The sequence below is a fragment of the Poecilia latipinna genome, unplaced genomic scaffold (genome assembly GCF_001443285.1).
Source record: "Poecilia latipinna isolate Pla-1442-1.1 unplaced genomic scaffold, P_latipinna-1.0 Scaffold1037, whole genome shotgun sequence".
NCBI lineage: Eukaryota > Metazoa > Chordata > Actinopteri > Cyprinodontiformes > Poeciliidae > Poecilia > Poecilia latipinna.
In genome coordinates this window covers 12,417-29,207 of record NW_015113653.1, presented here as the reverse complement: position 1 = coordinate 29,207, position 16,791 = coordinate 12,417, and the positions used below count along the sequence as shown (strand labels likewise).

General features: G+C 37.6%; 2 protein-coding genes and 1 non-coding gene across 5 annotated transcripts in view; 2 read left to right on the top strand and 1 right to left on the bottom strand.

The window, feature by feature from the left end:
* The first annotated feature begins 1,060 nt into the window (after nucleotides 1-1,060).
* tafazzin (tafazzin, phospholipid-lysophospholipid transacylase) lies at nucleotides 1,061-7,794 on the top strand. Of its 2 annotated transcripts, XM_015051253.1 has the most exons (11): nucleotides 1,062-1,163; nucleotides 2,324-2,471; nucleotides 2,552-2,680; nucleotides 2,759-2,804; nucleotides 3,632-3,717; nucleotides 3,790-3,870; nucleotides 3,960-4,001; nucleotides 4,196-4,258; nucleotides 4,737-4,789; nucleotides 4,864-4,941; nucleotides 6,111-7,794. In XM_015051253.1, the coding sequence occupies exons 2-11, from the start codon at nucleotides 2,363-2,365 to the stop codon at nucleotides 6,210-6,212; spliced, it is 789 nt and encodes a 262-aa protein (XP_014906739.1). In that variant the 5' UTR covers nucleotides 1,062-1,163; nucleotides 2,324-2,362; the 3' UTR covers nucleotides 6,213-7,794. The 2 variants fall into 2 exon arrangements, with proteins under 2 accessions (XP_014906738.1, XP_014906739.1); XM_015051252.1 differs by having other exon boundaries at nucleotides 1,061-1,163; nucleotides 3,632-3,870.
* A 393-nt stretch (nucleotides 7,795-8,187) lies between these two features.
* atp6ap1a (ATPase H+ transporting accessory protein 1a) overlaps nucleotides 8,188-16,791 on the top strand; it is a 19,269-nt gene continuing 10,665 nt past the window's right edge. The window contains exon 1 of one of the 2 annotated variants that reach the window (XM_015051251.1): nucleotides 8,188-8,375. In XM_015051251.1, the coding sequence (XP_014906737.1) occupies nucleotides 8,239-8,375 (137 nt within the window). In that variant the 5' untranslated portion in view covers nucleotides 8,188-8,238. The remainder of the gene's footprint in view (nucleotides 8,376-16,791) is intronic. The other variant, XM_015051250.1, reaches the window with a different exon arrangement.
* trnav-uac (transfer RNA valine (anticodon UAC)) lies at nucleotides 15,791-15,863 on the bottom strand. Its single transcript has one exon. It is a non-coding gene; the product is annotated as a tRNA-Val (tRNA).

Sequence of the window (16,791 nt, the reverse complement as noted above, 5' to 3'; positions counted from 1 at the left end):
AGCACAAACATTAGCATTTCACTGCCACCCACTAGTGCACTTCCTTGCACGCATTAGCATTTTACCTAAAATAAGCTTTTAGCGAATTTATTTACTTATTAGACATGTTTAGAATACTGATTGGACTGAGTCAATGGGTGACAACATGGTAGTGATACCCCACATTCTACTGATACCATTCATGCTATTATTAGCATTTTGGCTAATTTACCGTTTGCAACATACTGAATGGTACAAGTACAGCTTAGTCCACATGCTTCTGATTCTCCACAGGTTATTGACTACATTAAAGCTTTATTTAGCATTAAGGCTAATTTTTAGCATAGGAACACTGGGTCCAAACCGACGGGCACACTTTGGCAGGCCCCTTAAAATTTCTGCAGGAATTTTCTAGTATAATCTTATTGTCCAATCAAAGCTGAAAAGGTTCATCTATAATGACTGTAGTTGTTTTTAATAGTTATGGCAATGTCTCAATCCAAAACTTGTGAGGAACTTAAGGAATTCTGATCATTTCACTTCTTCTGTATTTAANAGTGGTCCGTCACCGCCCCTTTCCGCAGGCTGCAGCGAAGACCCTCTCACATCAACCGGTTGTTTCAACCAACTGTCGAATTCCCGCGATTGCTTCCGCTGATGACGCAAAATCCCTGCGTCCTGAAGGATTGCAATACGCCAAGATCATCGCCATATTGGAAGGGGGTACGCTAATCATGAAAAGAAAATAACGTTCAAATGACTTGATGATTTTCAACTTTTGCTAAGTTAAAAAGATTGGCTCTTACATTTTTAAACTAATTACATAATTTAAGCAATTACCAATATAATTTCTCCTCAGAACAGTGCTGCTAAGGAGTATCTTCAGTTTGTCAATCAGACACATGTGAGGGTGTGAAGGTCCTTAGAAAATATTTTATCATTTATCTTAACAAAATTATTTTTTACTCAATTTTATTATGGCTGGGAATGAACTAAAACATAAAAATATTAAACAATCCGACCTGACGAATGATTTTAGAATAATAAAAACTGCAATGATCAGGTTATCCAGCAGGAGGCGATATCGCCGCAAGAGATGCAGATACTGCAGTTAACTAAAAGAGAAGAAGAAAAAGGAAGAAGGAGAAGAAGGAAGAAAGGTTGACATTAGAGACAGTTATAAAGTAAGTATAACATAAAAAAGGAGATTTTTGCTTTCCTATAAACAACTTAAAAGTGTAGAAATGAGGGGTCTACTGTCTGATTGGCTGCAAAGTGCATTTATTTGAATAAAAATAGTTATGTGTGGTTATTAGAGCTGTAAAGTGATCCTGATATTTGATTAAATATAATTCAACTTTAACCGGAATGCTAGTTGACGTGTTAGCTGGACTGCCCCAGTTTGTGTTGGTCAGCTTAATTAACGTGTTCAGGTGAGAGAGACTTTGTTCAGGAACTACAGGATGTTACAGCGGACTGAGACATGCTGCTGGATGCTTTTAAATAGTCTTCATTTATAACAACAAGTGACAATATGAGAAAAAAACAAAAAATCAACATAAACACAGCTATACTTGAATTATATACCTGGTTAACCAGTCAAGTAGAACAACTTTTAGGTTATGCATTCCGGTTAAAAAGAGACAATCAATATTTTTATTCACATTTGGAGGAGAAAAAAAAAATCTTGCTGGATGTGACGTCACTGTTAGATCACACAGCTCCTCGCCTTTTGACCTCTGTGTCACAAAGTTCAGACTTTAGTCTCCTGATTGAATCCAGGATTCATGCAGTTTGGAAAAATCTGGAAGTTAAGACTTTTCCAGGTCTGCAGGAGTTCAGATTTTAATCTTTAATTCACCATCGTGATAGTTCCATCCATCTATTAATCCGTCCATACATTAATCCATCGGTTTATTCATCCATCCATCTATACTTCTATTCATTCCCTTGTCCATCCATCTGTCATTCATTTATCCATCCATCTGTTTATCTTAGTGGAGTTCTCTGGTATTTTTTTTTCTCTCCATCTTTCCATTTTCTTGTTGTTGTTTTTTTTTGGGAACTCCAAACTGTAGCTTACTGATAGCTGACTGTTAGCTTAATGTTAACGTTAGCTTAATGTTAACATTAGCTTGATGTTAGCTTAATGGCTAATCTTTTGCCAAACCAGCTCTGATGTGCTTAGCGTCATTTTTTTGTTGGAACGTCCAATCACGCTCATGTTTCAAACCTCAAGTTGAAGAATCTGAAGGTCGTTCATTCTGGACTGGAACCACTGCAGCAGTTTGACCTTTGTTTTATTCTACTTTATTTTTATGATTATTTCATCTCTTGTTGTCAGGGTGACTGTGGTTGTATGTAGAACCTCTGGAGAGCCAGGATGCCCCTGGAGGTCCGATGGCCGTTCCCACAATGCCCTGCGCTGGCGTGGCGGGTCTCCAGCTCCTTCATCATGGGCATGGTGGGAACGTATTCCTTCATCTGGACCAGTAAGTGTTTAATCTCTGACTGCAAACAAACATCCAGCCATGCTAGCGGAGCAAGCAGCCACTTTCTGGTCTCCATTCAGAGTACATGAACTACCTGACCGTCCACAACCAGGAGGTTCTGCTGGACCTGATTGACCACCGGCCGTCGGACACGCCCCTCATCACCTTGTCCAATCACCAGTCCTGCATGGACGACCCCCACATCTGGGGTAAGACCCGGGAACGTTGGCGGTTCGGCCCTGAGGGTTGTAACCAGGAAGTAAAGTAATGCTGTTCTTTTGGAGCAGGTGTGCTGAAGCTGCGGCAGCTGTGGAGCTACAGGAAGATGCGATGGTGAGTTTTTATTCTCCTGGCGATGCACCGATCAGATGTTAATATCTGGACAATAAATCAACAACAATATATATCAGGATAGACACGGGATCAATATCAATAGATAGAATATTCACTGAGCTCCAGTGTAGGACTGCACTGCATTTTGGGAGATGTAGGCAGAGTCAAGACTTTCTTTTTTAACTTATTCACAAATTAGATCAGGTAGGGTGTCCAAACTTTTGGCCACATGGGCCAAAATCGACAAATAAATAGGCCAAAAAAATTAAAAAAATAAAGTTAAATAATAATAATTTAAAAAAAAATAGAAAGATTAAAATAAAGTTAAGCAACCTTCAGACTGAAAAGCCCAGTCTTAGGGTTTTAAGGGCAGATCCATTCAGTCCAATTTTATGCTTTATTTTTTATTTTACTTTATTTTTAGAATTTCTAAATGCTCTTTCTGAACCATCTGAGGTTTGTTGCAGTTTATTCTGTACATGTTTGACTGAGATAGTCAACATGCTGTTTCTGTCAGTTTCAGTTTCTTTATTATTTATGTTACATTGGCTGTTCTAATTGAGCCGATTGAACAAATTAAAGTTGTTTTTCCATGCTTGACCAGCTTGTGAAGCTGCTGGTGTATTTCACTGAGCTGTACTGGTGCAGAGTTATTCAAACATTTCAGTCGGTTCGGCTGTTTTTCTGTATCAATCGGTATCAGTTGATGATAAACCTCAGATATTGGTATCTGAAATGTAGAAAGTGGATCGGTGCATCCCTGGTTGCTCCTCCAGTCCAGATTTTCCCTGTGAGTAACCATGGAAACCTCTGTTTGGACCGGACAGGACGCCGACAGCGTCTGACATCTGCTTCACCAGAGAGCTGCACTCCCGGTTCTTCAGCCGAGGAAAGTGTGTTCCTGTCTGCAGAGGTGAGTCCGAGCAAAGCCCCAGTTCGGGTTTCTGCACAAATGAAAGACGCAGTAACAGTTTGTCTCCTGCAGGCGACGGTGTTTACCAGAAGGGCATGGACTTTGTCCTGGAGAAACTCAACAAGGGAGAATGGGTCCACATTTTCCCTGAAGGTTCGTCAGTAGTTCATGTTTTAGATGTTGTTTCATTGAGTCTTTGGGATCAAAATAAAACTTCTTCTGTTTTATTCCTGATTTAACAGGGAAAATCAACATGACGGAGGAATTTATCCGCCTGAAATGGGGTGAGTGGAACAGCCTCTTTCCTATCCGTCTCCTACTGTTTGCACTCTTCAGCCTGACCCAGAGTCTCGGCCTTTATCTGGTTCAGAACCAGGCATCGGACCAGGTTCTGCTGGTTCTGCCCCGGTCAGGAAGTGGAGAACCTCTAAAATATCTCCTACATCTGGTGAATCGTTGGTCCTGTTGTGTGTTTCAGGTGTAGGTCGGCTGATAGCGGAGTGCTCTCTGAATCCCATCATCCTGCCGCTTTGGCATGTAGGTGAGTAAACCCACAGTACGAACACGCTGCATGTTTTCGTTTACATCAGGAAGGTTCATGCACAACGATTCTTTTACATGCCATCCGTAGCCGCGCTGCTGCAGTAGAGACGCTAACTGAATGAAACCTGGAAAGTAGCGCTGTTGTCAGTTGCTGTGGCAACGAGTCTGAGTGTGGACTCAGAGAGCAAGAAAAAGTGGTTTGAGTTGCTCTTTAACAGGTTTCCTGGGTTATTAATTCAGAGAACCACAGCAAAGAGGAAAATAGCCCAGGAAACCTGTTAAAGAGCAACTCAAACCACTTTTTCTTGCTCTCTGAGTCCACACTCAGACTCGTTGCCATAGCAACTGAAACAGCGCTACTTTTTGTTTTTTATAAAATAGTTTTTTGGTTTGTTTGAGTTGATGGTGTTAATTGTTTTCTCCTGGAAGTGTTTCTGTGCTTCCAGCTGTGAGTGTTTGCTGTTTCGTCTCCTCAGGTCTGACCGACGTCCTGCCAAACGAGTCGCCCTACATTCCTCGGGCCGGGAACGTAAGACCTTTGACCTGGATGTGTTCTGGATTTGTTCTGCTTCTGTTGGTATTAAATGTTGTTTTTTCTTCCAGAGGATCACGGTCCTGGTGGGAAAACCTTTCAGCGTCAAAGAGCTGGTTGATTCCCTCCGAGCTGAAAAGAAGAGCCAGGTGAAAACGACAAGCTGCTTTTTAAGGGGAAAAATAAACCAGCAGCAAATTTAACTAAAGAAAAATGTCTGAACTAGGAATGCACTGAAAATATGGCCTGATATTCACATCCAAAATTAACAGTAATGTAATTATATCTCATAACCAATATAACACTTATTATACACATTTCCTTACACACTGAACACTAAAAATGACCAAACTGGTGGCATTAATTTCTTTAATCCTGATGTGTCACTATATACCAATTTAATAATTATTTATTTACTTCTCGTTTAGTTGAACCTATCAGGGGCTTTTTATTTAACCCCAGTAACATTAAGGAATACATTTATATGCAGATTTAACACATATTATAATTCATTAAACATTGAATTATGGAGGACAGAAGTTGTCAAAACATAGAAAAACATAAATAGTTTGATGAAGTAATAATTAGGTCAAATATTGCTCCAAAAATAACTTTCCCAACTTATTTGATTATACATAGTAACATAGATTAATATTTGTTTGTCATTTTTAATTGTAGTAATGTAACATAATCCCAATTTATTATTGGGATTATTATTATTATTTATTTTTTTTTTATCTTATTGTTTTGTTAGTTTTCAGTTTTATTTCACTATTTATATATTTTTTATATTCTAGCTGTTGAATATTTTTTAAAAATATATTTTTCTTTTACTTTTTATTTTAATTATACATTGATTTGCATGCTATAGTCTTGCTCTCTCTCACTCTCTCGCAGCCTGACTGAGCTGCAGACACCGTCTGTTTTCTGTGACGTAAATTTAACTTTATAACCACAGGCGTAAATTCCAGGGGGGTTTGGGGGGCCCGGATCCCCCAAGTCTTAAATCATTAAAGGAACTTTTTTATTTAAACAATACAAAAATGAAAAGGCAAAAGAAACAAAGAATAAAATAAACTCGCCATTCATCTAAGAAAAAAAATAAGGATGAATTTTTAGTCAGATTGAACACATTAAAAACCTTTCAGATAAGAGATATGGGACTAATAAAGGACATTGATATCAATTATTAATATCAATTAAATTTAACATAAATGTATTTTATGTTAAATTTCACTGTAACTTTGTCAACACACTTAAGAAATCTCCCTGTTTATTAGGATTTCCTCCCTTGGTCTTAACCAAACTCTTGTTTTAGATGGAAATGAGGAAGACATTGACCGACTTCATCCAGACGGAGTTCAGGAACCTGAAAGCTCAGGCTGAAGGTCTCCACAGACAGATAGAAACCAGATCCTGAGGCTCGATTTCCCTCCAAACAGCGAGCAGGATGGACGGACGGACGGATGTAACGTTAGCCTGGTCAGATGCTAACACAGTTTGGACTCTGGTTCGGGTCACTAACCTTCTGCTCTGACAACATGCTGGATTTTTCAGTTAATTATGAAGAAAACGACAATCATCAGTGATTGTTTTCTGTACTTTTGAAGAAACAGAATCTCCAGCTGTTAAATAAAAAGCATGTTTTAAATTGAATTAGCGAACAGCAGCTGTGATGCAGGTTGATGACTGTTTTGAATGTATGTTGACCAAGAAATTGTTTCTGCTGTGGATTTTGAATCATTTCTGCTCCTAGTTTTCAGATCAAATCCAACCTGTGCCTCTGTTCACCTCACTTGTTTTTACATTTCTGTTATCCCTCATTTTTAATTCTCATATTTAAAATAATTTCTGCTTTGATTTAGCGGCGTCAGACGCTTACGAAGGCGGTAATTTAAAATACATTTACGATCTTTCTTCACTGTTTACTTCGTGTTTCGATGTTGGTTCTGATGATGCGGTTGGAGAATTCAACGTTAAGCTGCTCTTTAAGTGACCAGGAAGTGTTGTCCAGTTAAAGCACCTGTGGACTGACAAGCGTCTATAAACTGATGTCAGTCCTGATTCGTTAGCGTGCCAAAGCGCCAGCAGCTAAACTCCCAGTTCTGTTTATATCTTCCCATTTCCATCAAGTTTTCTCTAAAAGTTGGACTTTTTCTAACTCTATTAGCATCTAACGCTAACAGTTTTTACACATCTCGACTCACATTAGATGATCTTTTTTAAGATTTTACCACAGCAGCTTCCGTTTAGATTTTGACCCCATTTAAATGTTTTTCCTCCAACTACTTTAATGTTGATTTAATCTTCACATCCACAATTTATACATGAAAATACTGAGATTTTTCATTTCTTTCATCCTGTTTTATGCCAAATAATACATCACTCTGCAAACCCATAACCCTACTTTTACTCCTCTTATATGTTCAGCCATTAATTTTTCCATCAAAGCTAAAAACTGACGTCTTTAGCCTGTTGTATCTTTTATAAGGTAACTTTACACGCTCGTTTACCTCCACGTTGTGCCACATGTCGGTTGGGGAATCGTCTGCTTGATTTCTGGTCTCAGTCTGAGGTCAGAGGTGCTTTAACCTCTTTTCTGTCTTCTGGTTTCTGATTCCTGCTCAATTTTTTGTTTATCTGTTTGCTGCAGCACCGATCACTATCACAGTTCTGGCTGGATCGCTTTTATAGCCTGGCAGTTCAACACCAAACACTTGATTTGTGATATTCTTGATGGGGTTTTTATGGCCATTATGTGAAGATTTTGGGAAAGTATGTTTGAAAAATGCTGTATTTTCTATAGATCTACTAACTTTTTGAAATTATCCCCAGCTTTGATGCATATTTTGTATAAATAGAGAGTATTTTATCCCCGGATTACTGACTTTTCTAAGGGAAACAAAACATTGATTTGCCATTATTTTAAGTGAATTACCTTTCTGTCATTGTTACTCTTTCCTCCTGTATGCTTTCAATAAAGCATCTGACTTTTAAAGCTGTGATTTGTCTTTGTTTTGTACCCTTGTTTCTATTCTAGCCCCAGGACAATCATATATTTCTAAATGGTATTTTAGAAAACAAAACTTAAGCTTAATTTTACAACTGAGTTGAGGTATTTTGATGTCAAAGCTTATAAAACTGAATAAAAACACAGAAAAATATTTTAAATATCTGTACACACTCTTCAGGGTTAAGTAAGCCATAATATAATATAGCTGCGCATAATAACTTGTCTTTGTTACTTACGTGTCGCTCTTTTTGTAAAATTAGTTGTAGGATTGCTTAACCAGAGAATTTCACCAATATCTTGTATTGTGATTATGTGTTAAGTTGTTTTGCCATAGATACACCGGAGTTTAGCGCGCTCCTGCAGAGATGCTCCTCAGTCGTCACGTGGTCTCCTCTACGTCACGTTCGGCACCTGCTGTCATATCGGAGGAAAGATGGCGTCGTCAGGGACAGCGAGCCTCTTCCTCCAGCGGATTCCCGGGTCCATGACCGTGTTTCTGGCCGTGTTCAGTGTTCTCATCACGGTGCAGTGCGATGAGCAGGTCCCGGTCATCATATGGACGAGTGAAAGGTGAGTGGGGTCCAGGGATTCTACCGGGGCTTGGACCGTCCGCTAACCGTTAGCAGTGTATTAATGTCGGAGGAGGAGAAATGTTAGCTGTGATGTCGAAATTAGGTCTGAATTTAACTAAAATTATCGCGCATTAGAAGTCATGTTGTGTTTATTTATGCGTTTAGTGTCACCTCAGGAGGATGAGGGCTACTAAGAATAAAAAAATAAATTAAAATATTTTTTTCCCAATGGCTTTAATCACCTTCAGTATCAATTTTCAATTAAATAAATACGCTTTCTAAATCGAGGAATGTGTATACATAAAAATAGACTATTGAATTATATAAAATTATATTACATGTTGTTACAATATTAACCTTTAATTGTAAATATAACTAGTTACTGTCTGCCTCAGATATTCTAAACATTCAAATACACTTTATAGCAGGGGTGTCAAACTCAATTTCACCGAGGGCCACTTCAGCATATTGGCCCCCCTCAACGGGCCACATTGNTAATCTTATTGTCCAATCAAAGCTGAAAAGGTTCATCTATAATGACTGTAGTTGTTTTTAATAGTTATGGCAATGTCTCAATCCAAAACTTGTGAGGAACTTAAGGAATTCTGATCATTTCACTTCTTCTGTATTTAATTTTATACAACCTAATAATCCCCTACTGTAAGAAAATGTGGTTATGTGACCTCCATTTAATCATCTAACAACAAGAGATTCCTCAAACCCAGTCAGGATCCAAAATCACATTTCACAAGTTGTCTGGGTGAACAGGAATAAAACCACAGTCATTGGAAATAAGCTGAAGCCTAAGGAATTAAGGAATTAACATAGAGTTAGATTAAATCTGTGACTTACATTTTTCCATCTAAAACATCCACACTTTTCCAGATTTAAATTTTAGTCATCTTTCTTAACATCTGAGCACAAAGAAAGTTTACTCACGGGGTTTTATCATAACGCATCCTCTACGAATTGTAAAACAACATGATCCTGAGTCTGGCTTCTGATCCAGCAGTATAGCTATGAGTTATTTTTGAGCAAGTTAAATAACCTCTACTGTAAGATCTAAAAAAAACAAAAAAAAACATAAATTTGTAAAATTGAAATCAAATCAACTAACCATAAAAAAAGTTTATTTCAGGAACAGTTTATTTATTTATTTATTTGAAAAGTAAAAACAAATATTAATTTCAGTTTGACTCCTAAAACAGATCCAGTTTTAAAACCACATGTCCAAGAATATAAGAATATAAAGGTGCTAGAAAACAGATAAATGGTCCTATATACACATTTTTAACGGGGCATCTTGAGTGTTACCTCATTCAATAACTATAAAATCCCTCTGGTTCTTTTTTCAGTTTGTTTTTTTCCTACCCAAATTCATTATTTTTCAGTTTTCTCTTTTTGAAAGAAATATGATTACTTCCTAAATCACTTCGCAAAACAGAAAGAAAAATACATTTAGGAGAAAAAAACTGAAAAAAAAAAATTATATTTAAGTTAGACAAAATTTTAAGTTAAAATGTTTTACATTTTCACATTAAATTAACTAAATAAAGACTGGAAACATATATGTTTTTCCATTCACTTTCATATTTACGTACTTATCTAGACCTGGAAAATGAATAAAACAATTTCTGACATTTATCTGAACGTTTGTCTCCAGAATGAATCAAACTATCTAATTTCTAATTTTTATCTCGTATCATTTGATACTCCATAGTTCAGTACAAAGCTGTGAAATAATTTGTGTATGGGAACCAAAAGGAGCAAGATAGGCACAAAATGCCAATGTATCTAGAGCAGCTGTTTTGTACAAATGAATATTTGATAGTAAGAGTTAAACATCCTCCAGTCAGTTTGACACTTGTGTATTTTTATGACCTACCAAGAATTTAAACACACAACCTTCTCCTGGCTTTAGGAAGAATGAACTGAAAAAGAAAAGAAAATCCAGTGAATCCAGTTGTTTCAGAGGTCAGAAGAGAATGAGCAGAAATGGGCAGAATGGCGGAGACGCGTAGTAATCTGCTACGGCAGCAAATTACTACACTCAGTCCAACTCATGTCAGGGGAGAACTGAAAACTACGGCTACAAGAGTGACAGGCTCACCAAAATTCAACTATAACAAGGTGGAAAAATGATGGCTGGTTTGGTGAGTCTCAATCTTAGCAACAGCATTCGGATGCTTGAGTCAGAATTTGAGGTAAACAACATGAAAGCATGGATACATCCCTCCTTGCATCAGCAGTTCAGGCTGGTGATGTAATGGTGCGGAGGATGTTTTTTTTTTTTTTTTTGGCATACTTTAGGTGAGCATTGCTTAAGCACTGCAGCATACCGGTGCATTGATGCTAACTTCATAAATCACTTTGTGACTAGAGTGTGCCTGTCTTCTGGCAGAGTTTCCTAGGAGGATCATGTGTCATAAAGCTCAAATTGTCTCAACCAGGCTTCTTGAACTTTGCAAAAGGGTACGGCAGATCCAACTGGTATCATTTGGGATTTGGAGGAACAAGAGTTTTAAATATTGAATGTGCAGGAGTCTGCAGCAACTGTGTGTGACACCATCATCTGGGTATGGAGCAAAATCTCTGATGGCTCTTCCCAGCACCTTGTAAAATGTATGGCATTCAAAATTAAAGCAGATGTGAAGGCAAAAGGAGGTCCAACAAATTACTAAGAAATTGCACGCAATAAAGTGACTGGTGAATGTGCATTTGATTACATTTACTTATTTGCTTTTATTGGCGCTTTTATTGATATTTGTGTGCTGCTCTCGTCTATACATTTTATTAAGTTACTATGCACTTTGAAATTTATAATTGCTTTAAAGTTGCTCGACAGAAGTGAAGCCAAGATGTGCTGAAACAAAATAAGTTCATAAACAAGAAAACACAACCGAGCTCTACTGAAAACTAGACGCATATTCTGCTGGACTTGAGCTGTGAGTTATTCCTTTAATATTACCTGATGCTTGACCTGAAACTGTTCCCAAAAGTCTTAAAGCAGCAAGCCGAGGCGGCAAATGCAGCATGTTTATAAAGAACTACCACTGATACAAAATGCAAAACCACTTTTGCAGCCGAGTGAAGTATGCCGAGGACTGACAGGATAATTGTTAGGATGCTGCCAGGCAGTATGAGGAGCCATGTGTGCAGAGGCTGGGGGTTGATAAGGTCACCGAGACAGGATTGGTATCGAGTGTTTTGGGGGGGGCTGCGGCGGTGGCGGGTGGTCGACTGCAAGTGCGTGTGGAGCGGGGTGTCAATAGACCGAAGAAGCTTCCAGTGGCCTGAATGCTCCGCTGGCTCACTCTGGCTGAAAAGATCCCAGTGTGACAGGGGCACAACTATCTGTCACATTATCATTCAGAGGCATGGACCTGAATGTCACTTCCACTCTGCACTGTGGCCGTGACACATGAGGAGCAGGATTTGTCAGCAGCGCTCTTGTTTGCTTTAGAGAAAAAAAAATGGAGAAGATTCACAGGGGAACTTCTAGGGTCTGGCTTTCTGTTCAGACCGAGTGAAATTCAAATGGAAATTGGTGTAAATCTGGGTAGTTAGAAAAAGAAAGAAAATATTTTAAGGTATGTTTTAAATTCCAGTAGTATTTTTTTGTTGTTGTTATTTTTAAGTTTTAAAAAAACTGAGATGTCATGCAAGTAAAGAAAAGCATCTTATTGAGTTTTTATAAAGTTGCAAAAAGGTGCCAAAGTTATCCAATATAGAATTTACATCTGAATGAAAGACTAAACTTGAATATCTTATTGACAAGTGGGCTTTAGCTAAGATGTTACAAGGTTTGGAAGTGATTAAAAAGTCTGACATTTTTATTGAGTTACAGTTTAAAATATCAACATATTCAATAAGGTCCTATTATTAGGCTGCTAAAAACAAACAAATCTGAGCTAAAACTGGCAACATCTGGAGACAATTCAGCAAAAAGTGGGGAAAAAAAACTTGATCAAATACATCCAGACTTTTGTAAAATTATATTCATGCCCTTGAAATAAATGTTTCTTCATATGAACCACTTGTTTCATTTTCAGCTTATGTTGTCAAGCTGCCGTCTTCAGGATATAATTTGATTAGCAGCCAATAGTACGTTTTAAAATGTGTCCATGTTCTGAAGTCTAAAATCCTTTCAACTTACAATGGCAAAGGTTTCCCATTTATTGCAACAGCTACTGCATAAAGCTGCCAATTTTCTTTACCAATTTAGAGAGAAAGAAGGTGAAGGAGTGGGTAGATATACAGTTTTTCAGGAACTCAGTGCATCAAAGCTTTGTGCCCTGACTGGAGACCTCATGTGTAAAAAGTCAAATTGTGAAAGTTCCTTGCTAATAAATATCCCACAGCCAGGTGTTAGTGGTGACAAAATGGAGTTGCTTAAAAAAAATCCAAACCGGCACAAGCCTGTAGACATTTGCAAATTAGATTAAATAAACATAATTATCACAATTAAACTCCAAATTAATATTACTTCTTATTATTTTGTATTTATCTTCCTTCCAATAATTATAGCTCGAGTTATTATTATTATTATTATTAGCAAGTGTTGTTGCTATTCACCTGCTGTCCATCTAATGTGATGTTGAAATCGAACAGAGCTTAGTGGCATCTAAGCAGCATTAATTATACGCTTCAACAAATTTATAATAAGCTTCATCAACTAACAACAACTCCGTCCACTTCTTTAAGATCTTTTATATCTCATTGCTATTGTTTATGTTTGAGTGCTCTGTATTCTCTCTGAAAGCAAGCTTTCCAGGTGGTGTCCTTAAAGCTGCAGTCACCCTCTTGGTGAGTGGCAGCACAGCTCCAGCAGAGGCTGTTGTGTTTGGGCTTTTCATTAACACCTAAGGAGGTGTCAGTAACAGTTTACTTCTACAGAGCTGCCCATAAACAAAACGGCATTCGATACAAGGGTCCAACTCCCTTACATTCAGGCCAAAACATCAAGGAGCCTGACTGGACAGATGGCAGACCAAGACGGCGTTCGTAGAAAATATCTCCTCTCAACATTTTTATGGAGTCCATCAGTTCAACCGATTTGCATTTTACAGTATTGGCTGTTTTGCTTAATTTTCCCCGTTGAGCATGAAAACATATTGAAGCATATAGACACTTAAAAGCAAGATGTTTCCCTCATGAGTAGGAAGAGATATAAGCAAGAGATATAAGCTGTGCCTTAAGGTGGCCACAGTGCTGTGCTGCATCGGGATTCAGTAAGATCAGGTTAAATCTTAGTGTTCAGAAATAAAGCTTAGTTGCTCAACTGAAGTAATTCTTAATTAAACAATGGAGGAAAAGGGCATTTTGGAGAAAAAACCAGCAGCAACATTTTATGTATAACCTTCCTTCCCCATTCATGTATTATGTATGAATAAGGACTTAATGCTCAGTAACAGATGAGACATAATACTCATTCTTTGTAGAAGTATTTGCACCTTGAGTTATGAAACTTGGTCTTTTTCATATTTTGTCATGTTACAGCATCAAGCTAACATTTTCATAATGATTTTATGTGATACAAAAACACAAGACTTTGCATGATTCCAAGGAGGAGAAAAGAAGAAACATAGTTCTTAATCACTAAAATCTGATTTGTGCGCCATGTGTTTGTATTAACCCCAGTCAGTACTTTGAAAAGCCACTTTCAGCTGCAATTCTTTTATGGTATGATGTCTCATAAACTGAAAACAGCATGATGCTGTCACCACTGTATTTTACAGTTGGAAAGGTGTGTTCCAGATGATGCATTTTTAGTTTTCTTTCACATGTAAACAGAAAAGCTCTGTTTTCATCTCATTTGACAAGAGGACTTTATTCTGCCCCCTACAGGATTTGTGGCAAACAGCAAATGGAACTACTTGTAACTTTCTTTCAACAATAGCTTTCTTCTTGCCCCTTTTCAATAAAGGCATGATTGTTCACGAATTAGGTGATTATTTAAGGTAATTGGCTGCCTTTCTTAGGAAAGGCAGCTTAACAAATGGAAGAGCAAAATAAATGCAAACCATGTAATTTTTTTTTGCCTTTACAATTATAAGCTACTTTGTGTTAGCCTATTGTACAAATCCTAATAAAAAACACAAAGATTGTGGTTGACAAAATAAAAAAGTGAAATATGCAATTATTCCTGCAATACCAAATCGTCACTCATGTAAAAAAGCTTCAAGCCATGTGACATTTTTGACACTTAGAAAGAAATTCAACAAAAATGCAAACATCTGTTTGTGCCAGTGCAGCACAACATAAAAGCGATGGTGTACCTGAGACGTCAGTATCACTGTGAAATTCCTCTTGTTCTGACAGCCTCCTCTCTGCCTGTCGCACCTCAGGCACATAAAAATCCCCCTGCCGAGCCAGAGGGACGATGAACTGGATCTGACCATCTCTGTAGAGCTCGAGGAAAGGGTGAGCGCAAAGCCTTCGTTCCTGGAGGAGAAATAGATCACAAAATGTGGTTACTAATATCGCAGAAACACTTGAAGTAGGAGACCACGCATAAATATGGCATAATATAATTGTATTGTAAATGACACGCCATTTATTTGACGTCTGACTTCATGAACATTTCTCATGTTTATTGTTCAAATGCAGCACAAAGTCCAATCAACAATCATACAGGAGAACAATAATTTAAAAATTTCAAATAAATTTGGATTCTAGAGATTTGAGGAAATTAAATCACATGTGTAATTAGGAAATACCCGAAGTAGTTAAACACATAATTCTAAAATAGATTAACTTGCTTTGGTAATTAGCAAATGAATATGTTTAAAAATAAACCCAAAATCACATTTAGTTACCGGTAATTATGAAATCTCAAACACACACAAGATCTAAAATCAAATCAGAAATAATATAATTTGAATTGTGATCCAATTAAATGTGAAATAGGACTCTCATAAAAATTATGCAAATGTAATGAAAGGCAATAAAATACCATCCTTATGACAGCTAACACCTAACTTTTAAATTATAATCCTGACCGTCTTTCCAAATCAAATTTCTCCATTTAATCAAGTGGCAATTTCTTACTTTAGGTGTTGGGTATTATTGCTATTGTTAAGTTTTATGTAGCATAAATGTATAAAAATACAATGTTAAAAATAAATTAAGCACCATCTCATATTGTTAAATAACTGATTTTATGTATTGAAGTTTTAAATATTGCATTTGAGTTTCCATGGCCTATAAAATGCTGGGGGGCCACATGTGGCCGGCAGGCCTTGAGTTTGACACATGTGCATTACGCCATAGAACTGCCAATTGGCAATTGAAGTAAAGTAGCTTCGATTTCAAAGAAGCCTACATTGAAGTCGATTGGCAAATGAACCATCACGAAAGAGGAAGGCTCTTGTTGTCTCACTGCACCCCAAGAGATGCATAACCTACAAAAACTGTTTCTGTCTGGTTTTGAACCAGAGACCTTTTGCATGTAAAGCAAACGTGATAACCACTACACTACAGGAACTGAACTTCTCTGCTCTGTTTCAGTTTGAGGTTCCAAAGTTGATGATGTGAGATGCAACACATGAAAATGTCAACTGAGGTTTGCACTCAGATGCCTGGATTCAGAGTACAGACCATGACACCACAGACCCTTGTTGACCTTTAGTAAACACCTGTGATGAATAGAACAAACTAAATCTGTTTTTGTCTGGTTTCAAACCAGCAACCTTTTGCGTGTGAAGCAAAGATGATAATCACTACACTACAGAAACGTATGCTCTTTGTAGTGTACCTGATCCACATGTTGTTAGAGACTAACGTCAACGATGGGCATGGAACAATGTCAAATACTTACAGATCCTCTCAGAGAGCACAGTAACTTGGTGAACAAACTGTCAGACTTATACTGGTGTCCAATTTCACATTACAGTCCATAAACTAAGCCTGGGATCAAACAATTGCATTGAAGATGTCATTAGCAGAGACAAATGGTTCTACAGAGACTTGGCTAAATGGCTAAAAAATAAAATCAATACTTACAAATAAAAAATGGTTAGGAAGCGCATTACAAACCTTTGGTTGAAATGCGCGTTAAATTTAAGTCTCCATTACAGACCAGAGAAAACTAAAGAGAATGCAACGTTGTGTTAATCCATTTGAGGAGCCGGCAGTTTATCTTGAGGAAATAAATGACGATGCAAAAGTTAATTAGACTGTAACATGCGCAGTCCGCTAATCAACCCTGCAGACGCGGCTCCGCCGCTGCGAAGACTGAGAAACCGCTGGAAGTAACTCATCCAGCGGATTTAACAAATGGAGCCTCCTGGGTTCACGTTATCCAGGAGGGCGGCGCTCTGGAGGAGCTGCAGACGTAACATCTGTCCGTTTCGGAGAAGCAAAACCACATAAATAAATAAATAAATAAATAAATAAATAAAGAATCCTGGTAA

Bases quoted from the DNA above. Each gene is read 5' to 3' on its own strand.
- tafazzin (XM_015051252.1), top strand. From the start codon at position 2,363: ATGCCCCTGGAGGTCCGATGGCCGTTCCCACAATGCCCTGCGCTGGCG. The intron at 3,871-3,959 runs GTTCGTCAGTAG...CTGATTTAACAG, and splicing joins GGTCCACATTTTCCCTGAAG to GGAAAATCAACATGACGGAG. The intron at 4,790-4,863 runs GTAAGACCTTTG...TTTTTCTTCCAG, and splicing joins ACATTCCTCGGGCCGGGAAC to AGGATCACGGTCCTGGTGGG.